General features: G+C 45.4%; 1 protein-coding gene across 2 annotated transcripts in view; it reads left to right on the top strand.

The window, feature by feature from the left end:
* polo (Serine/threonine-protein kinase polo) overlaps positions 1-19,985 on the top strand; it is a 150,109-nt gene that overhangs the window by 19,268 nt on the left and 110,856 nt on the right. For both annotated transcript variants that reach the window (XM_045767264.2, XM_069317934.1), the window contains exon 6: positions 1,444-1,554. In XM_045767264.2, the coding sequence (XP_045623220.1) occupies positions 1,444-1,554 (111 nt within the window). The remainder of the gene's footprint in view (positions 1-1,443; positions 1,555-19,985) is intronic.

Here is a 19,985-nt window from a genome sequence, read left to right as displayed (position 1 = left end):
ATGTTAATTAATTTTTTCTACTGATGTAAAAAAAATTTTAACGTCATGCCCTTATCCATGGATTACTGTAGTAATCCAGTAATCCACCAATTGTTTTTACCTCTGTTTCTGAGGGTTGGGAAATATCTTCATTTGTCTTTCCATCATTTCTTGAGTTTTATCTCTTCCCCCCCCCCCCCCCCTGGTAAATTATGCCTAGGAAGTTAAGTTTTTCCTAATCCTCTCTCGTGTATATTTTCTCTTGTTCATCTTTGTTCAATAGCCATCATCAGTAGGTAATAATACAGGGTAAATATTTTTGCTGTTCCCTTCCTCTCGTCGTGTTGTCATTTACAGGTGTTGGGAAGTTTGTCTGTTACTTCCACCTACTTATATCTGCATGTCTCTTCCTCTCCTTGTGTTGTCATTTACAGGTGTTGGGAAGTTTGTCTGTTACTTCCACCAACTTATATCTGCATGTCTCTTCCTCTCCTTGTGTTGTCACTTACAGGTGTTGGGAAGTTTGTCTGTTACTTCCACCTACTTATATCTGCATGTCTCTTCCTCTCCTCGTGTTGTCATTTACAGGTGTTGGGAAGTTTGTCTGTTACTTCCACCAACTTATATCTGCATGTCTCTTCCTCTCCTCGTGTTGTCATTTACAGGTGTTGGGAAGTTTGTCTGTTACTTCCACCAACTTATATCTGCATGTCTCTTCCTCTCCTCGTGTTGTCATTTACAGGTGTTGGGAAGTTTGTCTGTTACTTCCACCAACTTATATCTGCATGTCTCTTCCTCTCCTCGTGTTGTCATTTACAGGTGTTGGGAAGTTTGTCTGTTACTTCCACCAACTTATATCTGCATGTCTCTTCCTCTCCTCGTGTTGTCATTTACAGGTGTTGGGAAGTTTGTCTGTTACTTCCACCAACTTATATCTGCATGTCTCTTCCACTCTTAGTGCATATCTTGTATCCTATTCTGTTCATTCATAGTTTTGAACTTTGCAGTGATTTAAAGTTTTGTCTGGGCCATCCTAGCTACCCCGTGTATTAGGTCTGCAGGACTGTTTGTGTGATCATAACCCTGTCTGGGTCTTGGTTATTCAGGGGGAGTTGTAGATGACCACTATCACTATTTTTGTCTCATTTTCCTCTTATCCCCATTGTCAGTCTTTGTCCATTTGTTTGATGGGTTTTCTCTACTCTTCATCAGTGTTTATGGGGTAGTATGTGATTAGGTGAAATGGTTAGTGTCTTTTAAGTTTATTTTCCCCCTTGTTCCTCTATTTATTCTTGGGCAATACTTTCCCTATTTAGGGAAGTGGGAAAATGGAGGGCATTGATTTTATTTTTAACATGCAATGTGATCCCCAGGATATAGGGAAAATATTTTTTGTTTGGTACATGTTTTTATTTTATAAGATATATTTATTATTAACAATTATTTTTTCTTCTGGAATTGTAGGTTACATACCTACTCGCCTACCTACTTCTTGCCTCACCATGGCACCAAGATTTGATTCCCGGTGTTCCATTGTTGCTACGAGGAAACCTTTACTGGAGATAAACACCAAAGGTAAGTACATACTATACAATATTAATGTCATGGTTTGTCTGGTGTGCACATTTTCCTTTAAACTGAAGAATACACATTGTTGTCCAACCTGCCCCTAACAAGAACCTTTGCAAGGAGTCCCAGAACACTCTTAGTACAGGTATCAGTTGGGAAGGATGGGAAGATAGTCCCTTGCCAGCCAGGAACCCTTCATCGTGAGCCCTCTCCTATAGGCTCTGCTCACTAGCTGGATGTTTAGGCATCAATATGTCTAAGTGTGAATCCTTAGACATATTGATATAATATTGTATAGTACATACTATACAATATTAATGTCATGGTTTGTCTGGTGTGCACATTTTCCTTTAAACTGAAGAATACACATCGTTGTCCAACCTGCCCCTAACAAGAACCTTTGCAAGGAGTCCCAGAACACTCTTAGTACAGGTATCAGTTGGGAAGGATGGGAAGATAGTCCCTTGCCAGCCAGGAACCCTTCATCGTGAGCCCTCTCCTATAGGCTCTGCTCACTAGCTGGATGTTTAGGCATCAAAATGTCTAAGTGTGAATCCTTGGCTTGGCAACTATAGTTTAGGTAGCCTGGGATAGGAGCATAGTCCTGAATCTATCCCCCCTCCCACTCCAGTTGTCTGAGCCACTTCTTTGGGTTCATATTTTGGAGATGTTATTCTAGTAATGATTGCCATGACGGGTGTGTGTTATCTGGTTGTGAAGAAGGGTTTGAACAAGAAAGATGATCCTCATTTAGCCAAGGGTGAATGTGAATATACCTTGTCTAACTTTCAGGATGACCACCATGGATATTGTTCATGTTTTTTTTTTTTCTCTGAGGCTTCAGTCTAATGGAGAGCACTGGACCTCTTGAAAGCTGTACATCAATACATTCAACATGGGCTGTAGCGTTGTCTCCAGTCATCATTACATCAAACAGGTGGTTTTCGACTTTCCTCATACGAATGTTCTGAAAATTGCAGGATTGTGTAGTTTGTATTGTGTTAAGGTGCATTCATCACATGATAGACTGCTCTGCATCTGCATTCCAATTACAATAGTAGCACGGAGTTTTGCCTAGCGAGGGTTCAGTCGTGTGTCTTGTACCGTTGGACACTGGTTATAGCTTCTCGAGTTTCTCTGGAGTTACTTAAAAAATTCAGTTCAGATTAATGGGATGTCCTTTATATTGGTGATTGTCATGTTGTTGCATGGGGTTGCTACATGAGGAATGTCTTGTGGCATGTTTGACACTCCCAAAGTTGGTCTTTTTAGTCTGCCAGGAATGTCAGTGGCACAAAGAGAAAAGGGGGCAATCCTTATATTGTATAAGTCACATTACTATTTATTGCACTGTGTATCAGCTAGTGTGGTTTGTAATGTCCTCTACTTACATTGACCTGTAGAATATTTTTTCTGATCACCTCAACTGGCTATTAAATATTTCGGAGGTTGCATGGTAATGACGTGAAAGTGGTTAGCGGAGGTACAAGTTATGGTATTATGGTCATTGTGGTCAACATAGAGAGCAGTCCATAACTGGTACTGTATTTGCATGCTGACAGTCATTTGACTCCACTCCAGCACATTGCAAGTCTCATTATATTTCAAAATCAGTTCAATATGGGTTTTCAGCTTTAAATTAATGTGAGGGTATTTATATATTGGGGGAACTGTGTAGGACTTACAAGCATTTATATACATATCTCCGTCAACACGGTTCACGGCTCACGGCCGGCCGGCCGAGCGGACAGCACACTGGACTTGTGATCCTGCGGTCCTGGGTTCGATCCCAGCCGCCGGCGAGAATCAATGGGCAGAGTTTCTTTCACCCTATGCCCCTGTTACCTAGCAGTAAAATAAGTACCTGGGTGTTAGTCAGCTGTCACGGGCTGCTTCCTGGGGGTGGAGGCCTGGTCGAGGACCGGGCCGCGGGGACACTAAAGCCCCGAAATCATCTCAAGATAACATTGTAGAGGGCCGAAAGTAATTGGACACGTTTCTGTTCAGCCATTTCTTGGCCAGTTATGCCATTCCAGTGTTAGTTCATACATTTCAAGACTGGTGCTTGTTTCTCAACAAGAGGACCACAGAGGTGCCAAAGTCAGCAAAGCAAACCATCATGCTCCTGAAGAGTCAGAATAAATCATTCAGACATTACCAAAACATTTGGTGTGCCAAAATCACCTGTTTAATACTTAAGCAGCAAGAATTCACTGGTGAGCTCAGCAGTAGCAAGTGACTGCCGCACCGTCTCACTTGAGGTTACCTTGAGGTGCTTCCGGGGCTTAGCGTCCCCGCGGCCCGGTCGTCGACCAGGCCTCCTGGTTGCCGGACTGATCAACCAGGCTGTTGGACGCGGCTGCTCGCAGCCTGACGTACGAGTCACAGCCTGGTTGATCAGGTATCCTTTGGAGGTGCTTATCCAAATCTGCACCGTCTCAGTTGGTGCAGAAGACCAGTGTAGTGAATGATTGAAGAATATTTTCACTTGTGAAGAAATAAAACCCTTTTCAGTTGTTGAACAGATTAGAAATGCTTGTGGATATGTCGAAGACTACCATAAAGAGAAGACAAAGCCATCATAACCTCAAAGGGTTCATAAAAAATTGGAAATCTCAAGAACAGATCGGCCAGGTAACATTTGTGCAGGTCGTATTGCGTCTCAACTGGAATTGAGTGAGTGATGCATATTTTTCTTCTAAAGATGCTGTGTAATTTTTTTTTCCTTGCTGCTCTTTGGCCTGTTCAACCCTGGTTTCCATCCCAGCTCACTTGGTGCTCCCTGCCAGATTCTCCTTCCCTGTATGGAGAATGTGTTGCGGTTCTTCTCATTCAACCTCTTTAAGTCTCCTTGTTAACAGCTACAACCACATATCGAGAAACACACAGGAAAATGCATACATTGCTGTGCTTTCCTTTAGAAATTTGGGCAGAGCTGAGCGGTGATGATTAGAGGTGTGGAAATGAACACCAAGAAGAGAGGTAAATAGGAAAAAAGAAAATCAGTAGGAGTCATGAGGAGGATTCGAACCTGTGCTCTGGGTACTATCAAGCAAACACTTTAGACCACTATAGCACAACATGGTCAAAAGCTTTGCAACCTGGGATTCAAGTGAATCCTCTAGGGTTCACTGAAGCCTAACCAGGGTTTCACACAATAAGGCAAACAGGGTATTGGTACTGGGATTTATATGTAAAAGCATTAGCAAAAAGACAACTATTATTATTCTTTCGATTCATTTTGTCATTGACGGGTCCCCCATTTATATTATGCAGTTTAGTTTTCATGCCCATGCTGTAGAATGGAAAATAAATTCACATGGAAGCATACAGTGGAGGATGACAAAGTTTTGTCTACAAATTAGAAACCGCCCATAAGAAAGATTAAACACAGAATTGAATGTAAGCAAATTCCTCTTTCTGCATGAACCCTGTTGGCTCTTGTAGTTAGGGAATGGAGCCACATAGGAGGGGAGGCGCTGGTTCCATACTGACAAGAGGAGGTCCACCTTGGAGTGATAGTATCTCTCGGATCAATGGAAGGATGCGTAGTCAATGCTCCACTCTGTAGAAATTGGATGGAAGTGAGGTAACCTGTCTGCAAGAATGTTAGTCACCCCTCTCCTCCTCCTCCCCCCCCCCCCCCACACACACACACACACACACATACATACACAGGAACTGTGTAGAGGACCAAAACCCGAGAAACTACAAGCCAAACTACTCAAAGCATCCATCTCCACAGGGTAGTGAACCAAAGTGATCCCCTTTAGTTCAACCACTGGGAAGCAGTCAGTGTAGCCAAGTATAGAGATCTGTGGGAGTAAAATCATCCTTTAAGGCATGCGACACAGCCGCAAACTTGCATACTGTGCATCCGTAGGAATGGGCCCAACCACAGACCCTGGGTGGCCTGGTGAGTGCTAGTTATGAAGCCCCAGCCCAGATGGAGAGAGTCTGGACATTGAAAGATGGAGGAGAATGGCACCATGGAACAGAATCCAAAATGCCTGAAGAGCAATCCAGTGAAAGAGCAGCTAATGAAGGGCAGGTAGCGTCTCAAACCACTGGTCTTGGACGAAATGAATGAAACTGGATGGAGCTGGAAATACCAGAACAGCTCCTGGAGCCAAACTCTGCCGAGGGGAAAGACAATGCAGGCAAAGTTGAGGCTCCTCCAGCGAATCACCCAGGTCCAATTCAACAGCAGTGAGCGACGAAACTGCAGACGGCAGGAAAAGAGAAGTGAAGCGTGTCCCAAATGAGACCCAGTCAAATCGGATCCTGTGACTTCTGCCAGTACACCAGAACCTGAACCTGGAGAGTTGGGAAAAAAACTAGATTGCTGGTGTACTGACAGACTGACTTGGGGGGGGGGCGCAGACCAGCCAGCCATCAAGGTAAGCCAACACACAAACCGGCGTCAATCTTGTAAACCCTTGGGGAGGGACAGGGTGGGGGGGGAGTTAGAAATAAACCAAAGGGAAGGACGTTGAAGTGGCAAGCCTGATGCCCCACCACAAAACCATCCAAGCACCAGCCCATAAAATCAGGCACACTTGAGCCATGTTATTCATGAAGGTTGTACTGGGAAATGAAATTATTCCAACTTGAAACATTGAGGATGTAAGTATGCCAAGTCCTCTTTGGAACCAGGAACAACTGGGTCATGCAGCAAAGTGACAGTCTACTTCACCATGCCTGAGGCCAACCCATCCATAATGACCAGATACAGAGCTTGGGAGGATACCTGACCCGTAAGTCCCATCCCGAGAAAGAGGGGAGGCTGATGAATTCCAAAACAGGCTGTTGGAAGCGACCAGAAAGGGACATGAATCATGGGACCAGGAGTTGGCAAATGAGCCATATGCCCCCTCCCCCCCTCTCTGGTGGCGACGAAGGGGTGAACTGTGAAAGGGCAAGTGTGAACCATAAATGGAACTACCCTTCCGTGGCACTTCCAACAGAAAAGGAAATGGTCTGTTCTGACTCCAAAGGACCTACCTCGACCAACAGCAGGCAAGGTTCCAACTCTACCCTACAAGCTCTGAGCAGGGTCAGAACCCCAAGAAAACAACAAATGGTAAATAGGTAGACAGAAGAAGGCTGTCACAGACAAAACTATGGACAGTGCATCCTCAGGAAGGAGAGGCGAGAAAGGGGTGGCAGACAAAAGGGAAAGTGACCTAGCTAAATTCAACGAATGGACCAACATAGCCTGTCGATACACTAGGCTGGGAGAGTAACAGGCTGCTACCCCCTCCTTAAGTACCCTACTCAAGTACCCTTACTTGAGTGGGGTAAGGCAAGGCTGTCACGGCAGGAACCACAGACTTCAAGGCCTCCACCGAGTGAAGCCACATTTCGCGGAGCTACCCAGATCCCTTCCATGAGGACCCAAACCCACAAGACTGCCGCTAAGTGTAAATGCACCTTGTGATCATTCACAATAAGAGCCCTGGACAGCACAGACAGTTGCACACTGGGATTCCACTTGCTCAGGTCACTGGGAACATCGGAGTTAATAGACAGTCCCCCCAAGCAGAACATAAGAAGTGCCACAAGGCCTCCTGAAAGATGGAACACACTTCCCGGCAGTCAAGAATGTGGGTTCAACAGAATACTTGCCCCGTGCACAAGGGTAAATAGGGGAATGTCAGCCAGCCAGGGGTGAATCTGTAACCACACATTGCAACCAACAAGCTGAGACAGACCCGTACTTCAAGAGAGGCCGGATCTATCGATGAAAAGAGCTTTGAATTCTGAAGGATGTGCAGAATCTGCATAAGCCACCAAAGGGAAAATGTGGGAAGACAGAAACCTCCAGAAATAATATACTTCCGAGGCACTGAATGAGACTCGGAACCAAACCCGAGAGGGGAAGCAGCCGATTGATCATATACATAGCAGGAGGATATGGAAAATTATTTCCCTGAAGCAAAAGACTCTCAGGAGAGGGGGAACCAAGGACAAAGAAATGTTAAATGGTACCAATGATCAACCCTTGGGCTGTCCCTCAGCCCTACGAAGGTTCTGGGGTAGAGACATAGTTCTCAAACCATTACTGTGGACAGAAAGGTCACCTCCAAAGGAGAAGGCTTAGAATGATGGAGTAGTGGGAAACTGTCAAGATGATTTCCCTGAAATCGCAGTGGTACTAGAAGGCTCAAATCCTTCCACTGTCGATGTGGATGGGGGCTACCCTCAGAATAAGGCCGAGCTACACCCAAACTAAACCCTGCCCCCACTCCATAACCCTCATATGCTTCAGAATCAACCTGTCCTCTTAAAAAGAACGTCGCTTTTGGCCGTTTGCCCGTATGGCCGAATTTGGACGTAATTTGAAAATGAAAAAAAAAAATGAAAATAAATTTGGGATTTTTTTTTCAACAACAGTAAGTTAAGGGTCCTCTGATAGGTTAGGTGGGCAGGAAATTCTCATAAAGTTTCAAAACGTTATGAAAAACGTTAATTTAAAGTGTCCTCTTATAACCTCTGCGCGTACGCCGGACGACTCAAACAGAAAACGGAACAGAACGTCACTTTTGTGAGTCGATTTCATTTCAAATTACGTCCAAATTTAGCCATATCGCGCATACCAGCCAAAAGTGACGTTCTTTTTAAGAGGACGGGTTGTCAGAATAGGGGCCAGGAGGTGGGGAGACCAGAATCATGGCAAACCACACCTGCACTGAAGGATGAGGTGCAAATTTTGTCCAGGTGGAGATCACCAATTCTGGATCTCCATTGGGGGCAAACTCCAGGGCATCCAACTGAACACGATGCTATGAACATCTAACCCTAGCATACCTAGTACTCGTAAGTGACAGCCGACTTGAAAGCTTCTGCGTTAAAATCTGAAGCAGTCAGTGTGAAGGACCAGATGGAACAAATTGCAATATGGCAGATTCAGAAAGATAGAAAGACCATAGTCTTTGGTACCAAAGCTGATGAGCACTTCTAAGTCGCACATGGCAAATACGAGCACTACAAGCTGACCAACCACTAAAGACCCGCGAGGGGATTACCAGGACCTGAAGGCAGCTAGCAAAGCAGGAAACCCAGGAACTAAGGCTGCTAATCAGAAGACGGACAAGAATTGCAGGCAAAAAAAAACAAAAAAACAGTTACGACTGGTGTCTGCGGCATAACATTAACACACGAGCTTCGGTGCGCCTCAGGTCAACCAAGAGAATGTTCCAGCCGAGGGCCCAAACAGAGGAGTCAGACTCAGGGAAACCCTAAGCAATGATCTCCACCCTGGTGGCCTGGCCTCTCAGGACCGAACTGGGACGCACCAGAAATCAGTGTTGGGGCAATGCTAGGAGGCACCTTGGGAAGGAACCCAGAGTGCATGCAGCCTAAAGCATAACAAAGCCAAGCCAACACATTCAGCTGGATAGAAAACACTCACACACATAAAGCAAAAACTGTAATGTAAAACAGAGTACAAAGCAAATGCACCTCCCCCCCCCATGAAACAATGCCAAGGACAGCTGGCACTTGGGTTGAAGCAGGGGGTTGATTTGATAGACATGTCTCAAAGACCTAGAAAAGTAATGTCTAGTAGGACGTTAGTGAAAGAGCTGGCAAGGAAGATGGCTGTATGAGGAAGCTGGGCTGCCCGGTGGTGGCATTCGGTACTACGAGTTTCACGTTAATTTTGAATATTGAACATGAAAGAATGGATATAAATTGACGATTCTTAAATTCATGAAAAGCCTTGGTAAATAAAGGTGAACCTCCTTTAATTTTGCTGCAGTTAATGTTGCACTAGTATACCACAATTGTCGCCAGCAATACCACGAGAGCCCGTTCTCTACACGAAGCACCCACGTAGAGCTCCAGGCAGCAGCAGTGATCCCCAGGAAAATATTACTAGAACTGAACCCTTAACTGTTCAAGGTAGCCATGTCTTTTCCACTTGCATCAGCAGGTGGATTCACAGGTCTAAATTCTCGGTACATGAAACAAATGCTAAACCCAGTCCTTATGCCACAAAGAACCTTCTTGTTGGACTTGCAAATTTGTCCAACATTTGTCTGGCTGGTAACGTCCCTAAGGCAGTCGAGCCTCTTTCTCGGAGCAGCCCACTCTGTTCTTAAAAAAGGAAAAAAAAGGGGGGCAGAAGCAGGCCCGTTGCTATTGGCCACACCCTCTGACGTCTCGTAGATAAAGCTGTGGTGGTCAGGTCAGGAAGCAGCCACCATGTTGACCCGCCTGTGTTGCATTGACTCGCGTGCAATCAAGGTGGTCCTAGATGCACAAATCACCGACCTGATGAGGATGCTGGACAGGATTGTCAAAATTGAAGCTCGTGATGCTTTCTACCTCCCCAGAAGATGCTTGTCTCTTGAACACCTCAAAGATGACTTTGAGGTGTTTTGCAGCCTACAACAGTGCTAAATTGAGTGACATCCTTTTGAAGTCCATGCTAGACAAAATGGTGAAATTATCAGTGAACGACTCCTAGTGGGAAGAAGCAACTCTTCCTGTCAGACATGGTTGACTTAGTGCCTCCACAGCCTCCTACATGGGTCCTTCACTTCGCCCAGGTGGCTTCCACCACCCCTCTCCGATTTTGATGAAATTTTGTACATTCTTGTTTGTGAGATGTCAGCGAGAGAAATTTAATGACTTGTGTCACGTCTGTAGATAAGACGTGTATCCATAAGCTCTATGGATACACGTCTGTAGATAAGACGTGTATCCATAAGCTCTATGGATACACGTCTGTAGATAAGACGTGTATCCATAAGCTCTATGGATACACGTCTGTAGATAAGACGTGTATCCATAAGCTCTATGGATACACGTCTGTAGATAAGACGTGTATCCATAAGCTCTATGGATACACGAGCTTGAATTTGTAAAAAACGGTAAATCTTCAAAGGTTTTTAAGTTATTTCGAGAGGACGTAACTCTGCTCATGTAGTACACTAGTTCAGTCAAGTAACATTTTAAAGCTACTGAGTGACTCTCCAACATTTATTCTATGCATACTTTACATTATGGCTAGGTCATGATCTAAAGTATTCTATGCATACTTTACATCATGGCTATGTCATGATCTAAAGTATTCTATGCATACTTTACATCATGGCTAGGTCATGATCTAAAGTATTCTATGCATACTTTACATCATGGCTAGGTCATGATCTAAAGTATTCTATGCATACTTTAGATGATGGTTCAACTAAAAAAGTTGACCTTTAATTTACCCTTTGGGAGATCATTGATAATCGGGAAATTTGTCAAACAATGCAATAATTGGTGTAACTGCATAACAGTATTCAAAATGTTCTGAGGGTATTATATTAGTGTAGGGGGTATTGTATCTGGGGGTATGGGGCCTCGTAGGTGGTCCAGTAGGAGGTGCCTGGTATGGGTGACTCACGCATGCCTGGGGGGTCGGGGGCCCGCGCAGCTGACGCATGCCTGGGAGATGGGGGGGGGGGGGCCGCGCAGCTGACGCATGCCTGGGAGATGGGGGGGGGGGCCCGCGTAGCTGACGCATGCCTGGGGGATGGGGACCGCGCGTGCACAGCTGACGCATGCCTGGGGGATGGGGGGCCGCGCGTGCACAGCTGACGCATGCCTGGGGGATGGGGGGCCGCGCGTGCACAGCTGACGCATGCCTGGGGGATGGGGAGCCGCGCGTGCACAGCTGACGCATGCCTGGGGGATGGGGGGCCGCGCGTGCACAGCTGACGCTTGCCTGGGGGGTGGGGGGCCGCGCGTGCACAGCTGACGCATGCCTGGGGGGTGGGGGGCCGCGCGTGCACAGCTGACGCATGCCTGGGGGATGGGGGGCCGCGCGTGCACAGCTGACGCATGCCTGGGGGATGGGGGGCCGCGCGTGCACAGCTGACGCTTGCCTGGGGGGTGGGGGGCCGCGCGTGCACAGCTGACGCTTGCCTGGGGGGTGGGGGGCCGCGCGTGCACAGCTGACGCATGCCTGGGGGGTGGGGGGCCGCGCGTGCACAGCTGACGCATGCCTGGGGGGGAGCGCGTGCACAGCTGACGCATGCCTGGGGGGGTGGGGGGGGCGCGTGCACAGCTGACGCATGCCTGGGGGGTGGGGGGCCGCGCGTGCACAGCTGACGCATGCCTGGGGGGTGGGGGGGGGCGCGTGCACAGCTGACACATGCCTGGGGGGTGGGGGGCCGCGCGTGCACAGCTGACGCATGCCTGGGGGGGCGGGGGGCCGCGCGTGCACAGCTGACACATGCCTGGGGGGTGGGGGCCGCGCGTGCACAGCTGACGCATGCCTGGGGGGTGGGGGGCCGCGCCTGCACAGCTGACGCTTGGCTGGGGGGTGGGGAGCCGCGCGTGCACAGCTGACGCATGCCTGGGGGGTGGGGGGCCGCGCCTGCACAGCTGACGCTTGGCTGGGGGGTGGGGAGCCGCGCGTGCACAGCTGACGCATGCCTGGGGGGTGGGGGGCCGCGCCTGCACAGCTGACACATGCCTGGGGGGATGGGGGGCCGCGCGTGCACAGCTGACGCTTGCCTGGGGGGTGGGGGGGGGGCGCGTGCACAGCTGACGCGGGAGAGGAGCTCAGTAACTGCCAAATTTGTCCCAATATGTTGCCTTGGCAACGGCGCCAGTCAGTTCCTGGAACCTGGCAAACTGGATTAAATGATGTTACTGTGTTTAGGAAAATCTAGACGAGTGTTCTTGTTAAATCTGGTAAATTGTAATGAGGTGTTTATGATGCAACACAGTTGAGATTGTGTTAGATGGCAGGATCAGTGATAGAGGCCTAGATGGTGCAACACACCCAAGATGCTTGTAGTTTAATCACCATATCCTGTGTTTGACCTTCCCTGGAGCTGCCAGAGCTTTACGAGTCGTGTAGGTAAAACACCTTTCTGGAGATATCTGGGTATTTGTTACATGGTATTTTGTTTACTCCTTGCTAAGGACTTGGTTATAACGTTGAATTCAATTGCTTCTCTTGTTGGCATGTGTACTCCTCCCATGGTCTCAGGCCTGCTCCGCCACTCTAATAGCCTCATGACAGCCCAACCGCTACCACCAGCCCAGCCGCTCCTCCAGGCCAACCCATAATATATATAAGACTGTCTGTGTCCAAAGTTGGAGACCAGACCATACTGGGGGCTGGCCTTACCCAAATTTGCAGGGAAAATGGTCTTGGGTACGGGACGGACATAGGCTGGTCAGTGTAGGTATAAGTTAAATGATTTAAGAATTACTATTAATTATTCACAGCTCGTTTCCCACCCAATTCGCAGGGATCGAATTCCGGTCACGCGTGGAATATTTTTCGCCAGGAAAAAATATTTTCCCTAAACTCTCGAAGTAGTTTCATTGCTCCTTAATATTATATTTTATTAAAGTTTTTATTTTTTTATTTTTTTTCCACCACAGTCGTGGCCACACATTTACAATGCTAACCAGCATATATACATTGTCTTCTGTCCTCCATGGACAGAGTGAGAGAGATGTTATAGTTCAGGGATTTATTGAACAACCAACCACAGAAGGTGATTGTAGTGCTTTTAAAATGCTAATCTAACCTACACACAAATACATACAGAGTTATGTCTGCCCTACATAAAGTGGTCGATGTGTTTTTTAAATAGTATCATTAATGTGCATTTACAAAGGTGAAATGTAATTCTTATCAGCTTCCACATATACTTTATACACATACATATGCGCACATATACATTCATACACATTCTGGGCCTCGTAGCCTGGTGGATAGCGCGCATTACTCGTAATTCTGTGGCGCGGGTTCGATTCCCGCACGAGGCAGAAACAAATGGGCAAAGTTTCTTTCACCCTAAGTGCCCCTGTTACCTAGCAGTAAATAGGTACCTGGGAGTTAGTCAGCTGTCATGGGCTGCTTCCTGGGGTGTGTGTGTGTGTGTGTGGTGTGGGAAAAAAAAAGTAGTTAGTAAACAGTTGATTGACAGTTGAGAGGCGGGCCGAAAGAGCAAAGCTCAACCCCCCGCAAAAACACAACTAGTAAACACACACATACATATACATACATGTTTAACACAAGGGGCACACGCACTAGGGGACACAGGTGGAAACTGAGTGCCCAAATGAGCCACAGAGATATTAGAAAGAACTTTTTTAGTGTCAGAGTGGTTGACAAATGGAATGCATTAGGAAGTGATGTGGTGGAGGCTGACTCCATACACAGTTTCAAGTGTAGATATGATAGAGCCCAATAGGCTCAGGAACCTGTACACCTTGTATTGTTTGAACTTTGTATACCACATATGTCAGAACAGGTATTGAAACTTAGAACAGGCGAGGACAGGTATACAGAGAATGACAGAGAGGTGTGTGAGGAACTCAACAAGAGGTTCCAGGAGGTCTTCACAATAGAACAGGGTGAGGTCACTGTGCTAGGAGAAAGGGAGGTAAACCAGGCGGCCTTGGAGGCGTTCGAAATTACGAGAGAGGAGGTCAAGAGACACCTGCTGGATCTGGATGTTAGAAAGGCTGTTGGTCCAGATGGGATCTCACCATGGGTACTGAAAGAGTGTGCAGAGGCACTTTGCCTGCCACTCTCCATAGTGTATAGTAAGTCACTAGAGACGGGAGACCTACCAGAAATATGGAAGACGGCGAATGTGGTCCCAATATACAAAAAGGGCGACAGACAAGAGGCACTGAACTACAGGCCAGTGTCCTTGACTTGTATACCATGCAAGGTGATGGAGAAGATCGTGAGAAAAAACCTGGTAACACATCTGGAGAGAAGGGACTTCGTGACAAATCGCCAACATGGATTCAGGGAGGGTAAATCTTGCCTTACAGGCTTGATAGAATTCTACGATCAGGTGACACAGATTAAGCAAGAAAGAGAGGGCTGGGCGGACTGCATTTTCTTGGATTGTCGGAAAGCCTTTGACACAGTACCGCATAAGAGGCTGGTACATAAGCTGGAGAGACAGGCAGGTGTAGCTGGTAAGGTGCTCCAGTGGATAAGGGAGTATCTAAGCAATAGGAAGCAGAGAGTTACGGTGAGGGGTGAGACCTCCGATTGGCGTGAAGTCACCAGTGGAGTCCCACAGGGCTCTGTACTCGGTCCTATCTTGTTTCTGATATATGTAAATGATCTCCCGGAGGGTATCGATTCATTTCTCTCAATGTTTGCGGACGATGCTAAAATTATGAGAAGGATTAAAACAGAAGAGGACTGTTTGAGGCTTCAAGAAGACCTAGACAAGCTGAAGGAATGGTCGAACAAATGGTTGTTAGAGTTTAACCCAACCAAATGTAATGTAATGAAGATAGGTGTAGGGAGCAGGAGGCCAGATACAAGGCATCATCTGGGAGAGGAAATTCTTCAGGAGTCAGAGAAGGAAAAAGACTTGGGGGTTGATATCACGCCAGACCTGTCTCCTGCAGCACATATCAAGCGGATAACATCAGCGGCATATGCCAGGCTGGCCAACATACGAACGGCATTCAGAAACTTGTGTAAAGAATCATTCAGAACTTTGTATACCACATATGTCAGGCCAATCCTGGAGTATGCAGCCCCAGCATGGAGTCCATATCTAGTCAAGGATAAGACTAAACTGGAAAAGGTTCAAAGGTTTGCCACCAGACTAGTACCCGAGCTGAGAGGTATGAGCTACGAGGAGAGACTACGGGAATTAAACCTCACTTCGCTGGAAGACAGAAGAGTTAGGGGGGACATGATCACCACATTCAAGATTCTGAAGGGGATTGATAGGGTAGATAAAGACAGTCTATTTAACACAAGGGGCACACGTACTAGGGGACACAGGTGGAAACTGAGTGCCCAAATGAGCCACAGAGATATTAGAAAGAACTTTTTTAGTGTCAGAGTGGTTGACAAATGGAATGCATTAGGAAGTGATGTGGTGGAGGCTGACTCCATACACAGTTTCAAGTGTAGATATGACAGAGCCCGATAGGCTCAGGAATCTGTACACCTGTTGATTGACGGTTGAGAGGCGGGACCAAAGAGCCAGAGCTCAACCCCCGCAAACACAACTAGGTGAGTACAACTAGGTGAGTACCTGTTGATTGACAGTTGAGAGGCGGGACCAAAGAGCCAGAGCTCAACCCCCGCAAGCACAACTAGGTGAGTACATTTATGGCTTTCCTAGTCTGAGAGGGTAAAATAGCTGATAGAGAAATTAGTGTGTTATTAAGCACTTAACCACTAAAGGTGATTAAGGTGCTTTTACAAGCTCAGGTTATATAGTTACATCACATACATACATTGTATGTATAGTTGATATATAAGTTGATACACTACATGGTCAATCTTGGGTACAAGTCCAATATATCAAGTGTTCCAGTACTCATATAGTAGTTACAGAGTTCAGCATATGACTGCATATGACTTTCGCCCAGGAGGGCGAAAGTCAGTCAATATGGGGACATTCTACAATGTTCAAGGGAGTACATGTTTTCTCTCACACAAAGTTGACACATTGTGTACTCGACATTTGAGTTAAAACTGATGTAGAAATATGACCAAACCTAACGTAACAAAGTTGGAAATTCATGTTCTTAATATGACAATATTAATTCAAATAAACCAATTTGAAAACGAAAATCACTGTCTATTAGGCAATTATCGCCTTGCGTAATAGGCCAAGTACTGCATTCTTGCTGTTCGGTAACTAAAACAAATACACACGGGGCCTCGTGGCTGAGTGGATAGCGCTTGGGGTTCGAGGTGGAAGCAAATGGACAGTTTCTTTCACCCTGATTCTCCTGTTCGCCTAGGAGTAGAGTCCTGGGAGTTAGCGCTGCTACAGGCTGTTGCTGGGTGTGTGTGTGTGTGTGTGTATGTGTAATTACCTAAGTGTAGTTACAGGATGAGAGCTACGCTCGTGGTGTCCCGTCTTCCCAGCACTCTGTCATATAATACTTTGAAATTGCTGACGGTTTTGGCCTCCACCACCTTCTCACCTAGCTTGTTCCAACCGTCTTGCACTCTGTTTATAAAAATGAATTTTCTTATATTTCTCCGGCAGCTTTGTTTCGTTGAGTTTAAATTTATGACCTCTTGTTCTTGGAGTTCCCGGTCTCAGGAATTCTTCCCTATCAATTTTGTATGTAGTGATCATATCGCCTCTTTTTTTTCTATCTTCTAGATTTTGCATATTTAATGTCTCTGACCTCTCCTTGTAGCTCTTGCCCTTCAGTTCTAGGAGCCACTTAGTAGCATGTCTTTGCACCTTTTCCAGTTTGTTGATGTGCTTCTTAAGATATGGGCACCACACAACAGCTGCATATTCCAGCTTCGGTCTAAGAAAAGTCGTGAACGATTTCTTTAGTATTTCTCCATCCATGTATTTAAAAGCAATTCTAAAGTTAGAAAGTGTAGCATAGGCTCCTCGCACAATGTTCTTAATGTGATCCTCAGGTGACAATTTTCTATCTAGAACCACCCCTAGATCTCTTTGTCAGAATTCAAGATTTCTCACATAATATATAGGTTGTGTGGGGTCTATGTTCACCTATTCCACATTCCATAACATGGCATTTATTAACATTAAATTCCATTTGCCAAGCATTGCTCCATATACTTATTTTGTCCAGGTCTTCTTGAAGGGCATGACAATCATCTAGGTTTCTTATCTTCCCTATTATCTTAGCATCATCAGCAAACATGTTCATATAATTCTGTATTCCAACTGGTAGATTGTTTATCTAGACAGTGAACATTACTGGTGCAAGAACTGAACCCCGTGGTACTCCACTCATGACATTCCTCCAATCCGATACCTTGCCTCTGATTACGGCCCTCATTTTTCTGTCAGGAAATTTTTCATCCATGTTAGAGGCTTACCTGTCACCCCTCCAACATGTTCCAGTTTCCAGAACAACCTCTTATGTGGGACTCTGTCAAAAGCCTTTTTTAGGTCCAGATAGATGCAGTCAACCCAACCATCTCTTTCCTGTAATATCTCTGTGGCTCGATCATAGAAACTGATTAAGTTCGTTACACAGGATCTTCCAGATCGAAAACCATACTTTCTGTCTGATATTACATCATTTCTCTCCAGGTGTTCTACCCATTTAGTTTTAATTATTTTTTCCAATATTTTGACTATTACACTTATCAATGATAAAGGTCTATAATTAAGGGGTCTTCCCTGCTGCCACTTTTGTAGACGAACTATGTTAACCTTTTCCCACACATCAGCTACAACTCCTGTAAACAGGGATGCCTGAAAAATCAGGTAAAGTGGAATACTGAGCTCAGGTCAACCCGTTCTCACACTTTCGTACAGTCAATATTGACTTATTAAATAAGTGCATATGTGCATACTAATGTATTGTGAATATTTTAGTTTACCTTGAAAAGCTTCATAGAAAACACCAACCTTACCTAACCTACTGAGTATGTTAAGATAAGCATCTTATTGCTTCGTAATTACAATTATTACTTAACCTATACCTATAATAGGTTAAGTAATAATTGTAATTAAAAAGCAAAAAGATGCTTATCTTAACATACTAAGGAGGTTAGGTAAGGTCTGTGTTTTCTATGAAGCTTTTCAAGGTAAACTAAAATATTCACAATAAATTAGTATGCACTTATTTAATAAGTCAATATTGACCGTACGAAAGTGCGAGAACGGGTTGCTCAGGTGCACATTCTCTCAGAACCCATGGTGAAACTCCATCTGGACCAACTGCTTTGTTCTTAGCTCCTTGAGCATTCTTTCCACTTCGTCTCTAGTCACCTCTGTGCTCTATGTTGTTCTCTGGAATTCTTATTGTATCTGGTTCCCTGAAGATTTCATTTTGTACAAACACACTTTGGCACTTTTCGTTTAATGCTTCACACATTTCCTTTTTATTTTCCGTGAATCTATTTCCCATTTTCAACCTCTGAATATTGTCCTTTACCTGCAATTTGTTTTACATTTCCAAATTGCCAAATGTACAGAACCAAATTGGTTCTGTTTTACATTTGTCTACAATCCCTTTTTCAAGATTTCTTTCTGCCTCTCTCCTCACTGCCGTGTAGTTGTTTCTCGCATCTTTGTATCGCGGGTATGTTTGGGGGTTTGGTCTCTTCCTGTATTGATTCCATTTTTGTGTCTTATGGTCTCTGGGCCTCTCGCAATTTATGTTGAACCAATGCTGTTAACTAGTTCTGCATCTTTGTTTTAGTATAATTTTTTGTGCCTTTATCATATTTCACAAAACTTGCCATATATCTCATTTACTTCCTTGCCTAGCAACAAGTCTGTCCAATTATACTCACTAAAATTTTTTCTAAGGGCGCCATAATGTCCTCTCCTGAAGTCAGGTTTTTCAACTGCTTCAACCTCTTTATTTTCTTCCTGATTATAATGCATTGCATACTTTATTCCCAAAAAGACATGGTCACTTTTACCCAAGGGAGGAAGGTGCTGAATGTCAAATATCTCTTCCTCCTTCCTGGTAAATATCAAATCTAGCATGGAGGGAACGTCCTCTTCCCTCATCCTCGTAGCTTGTTTAACATGTTGATACAAGAATGTTTCCAGGATGAGGTCTACAAATTTACAGGTCCAGAAATCTGTTTTAGCTTCACATGCTTCCCAGTCTATGGATTTCAAGTTGAAGTCGCCGACTATCAACAGTCGTGAACTATAGTTATCCGCTCTCGCTATGATCTCTCTCATTATTGTTACAAGACCTTCAAGTTTACTATCTAGCTCCTCCTTTGACCATGTGCTGCTTGGCGGTGGACTATATGCATTTATGATCATTAGTTTATTATCCTCATGGCAGATCTCTAGTGCTATTATGTCGACTTCTCGTGGATTGGCAATCATTATTTCTTTCACCTTTCACACACACCTGTGTGTGTGTGCGTTAGAGAGAAATATATGTAGTAGGCATAATAGAGGGAAAATATTGGTTAGACAGGCGGGGTCCAAGAGCTAATAGTTCGATTTTGCAGACAAATAGTAAATCCAAATAGTAAATACACTCACACGCATACATTGTGTGCATGTGTGTGTATGAGATATACATATGAGGTAACTATACAGGACTAAGTTGTTTAATATGTAAGTTAATAGGTGATTGGTGGATATATAGAGTGGCAATATAGAGGCAGCGTGGGATGAGTGGCTATCACACTTCCTGCTAAGCCTTGGGAAAGTTGGCAATCATTGCCACTCTTGGAGGTGACAAAATCTATTTCCTCTCTCAATCTCCGGCAGTGTTGGTGCCACAAATTGCATTTCAGATTTAGTTCGTTTTCTCCAGGCCCTGACTTCTTGCCTGGCGTGCGGCGAGGGCGCGAAGCTCACCTGGCACTCTGGGAGGCAAGATGCAAGAGGTTGAGTAGCAATAGAAACAAGGATCTATACAAGAATATCTGGGGGGGGGGGGAGTGGCAGGACTAGCCTCCACCAACTTAGGGTAGGTGATAACATGGGTGGGTCGGGGTCAGC

This window comes from Procambarus clarkii, chromosome 89 (assembly GCF_040958095.1).
Source record: "Procambarus clarkii isolate CNS0578487 chromosome 89, FALCON_Pclarkii_2.0, whole genome shotgun sequence".
Taxonomy (NCBI): domain Eukaryota; kingdom Metazoa; phylum Arthropoda; class Malacostraca; order Decapoda; family Cambaridae; genus Procambarus; species Procambarus clarkii.
This window is presented reverse-complemented; position numbering and strand designations above follow the sequence as displayed.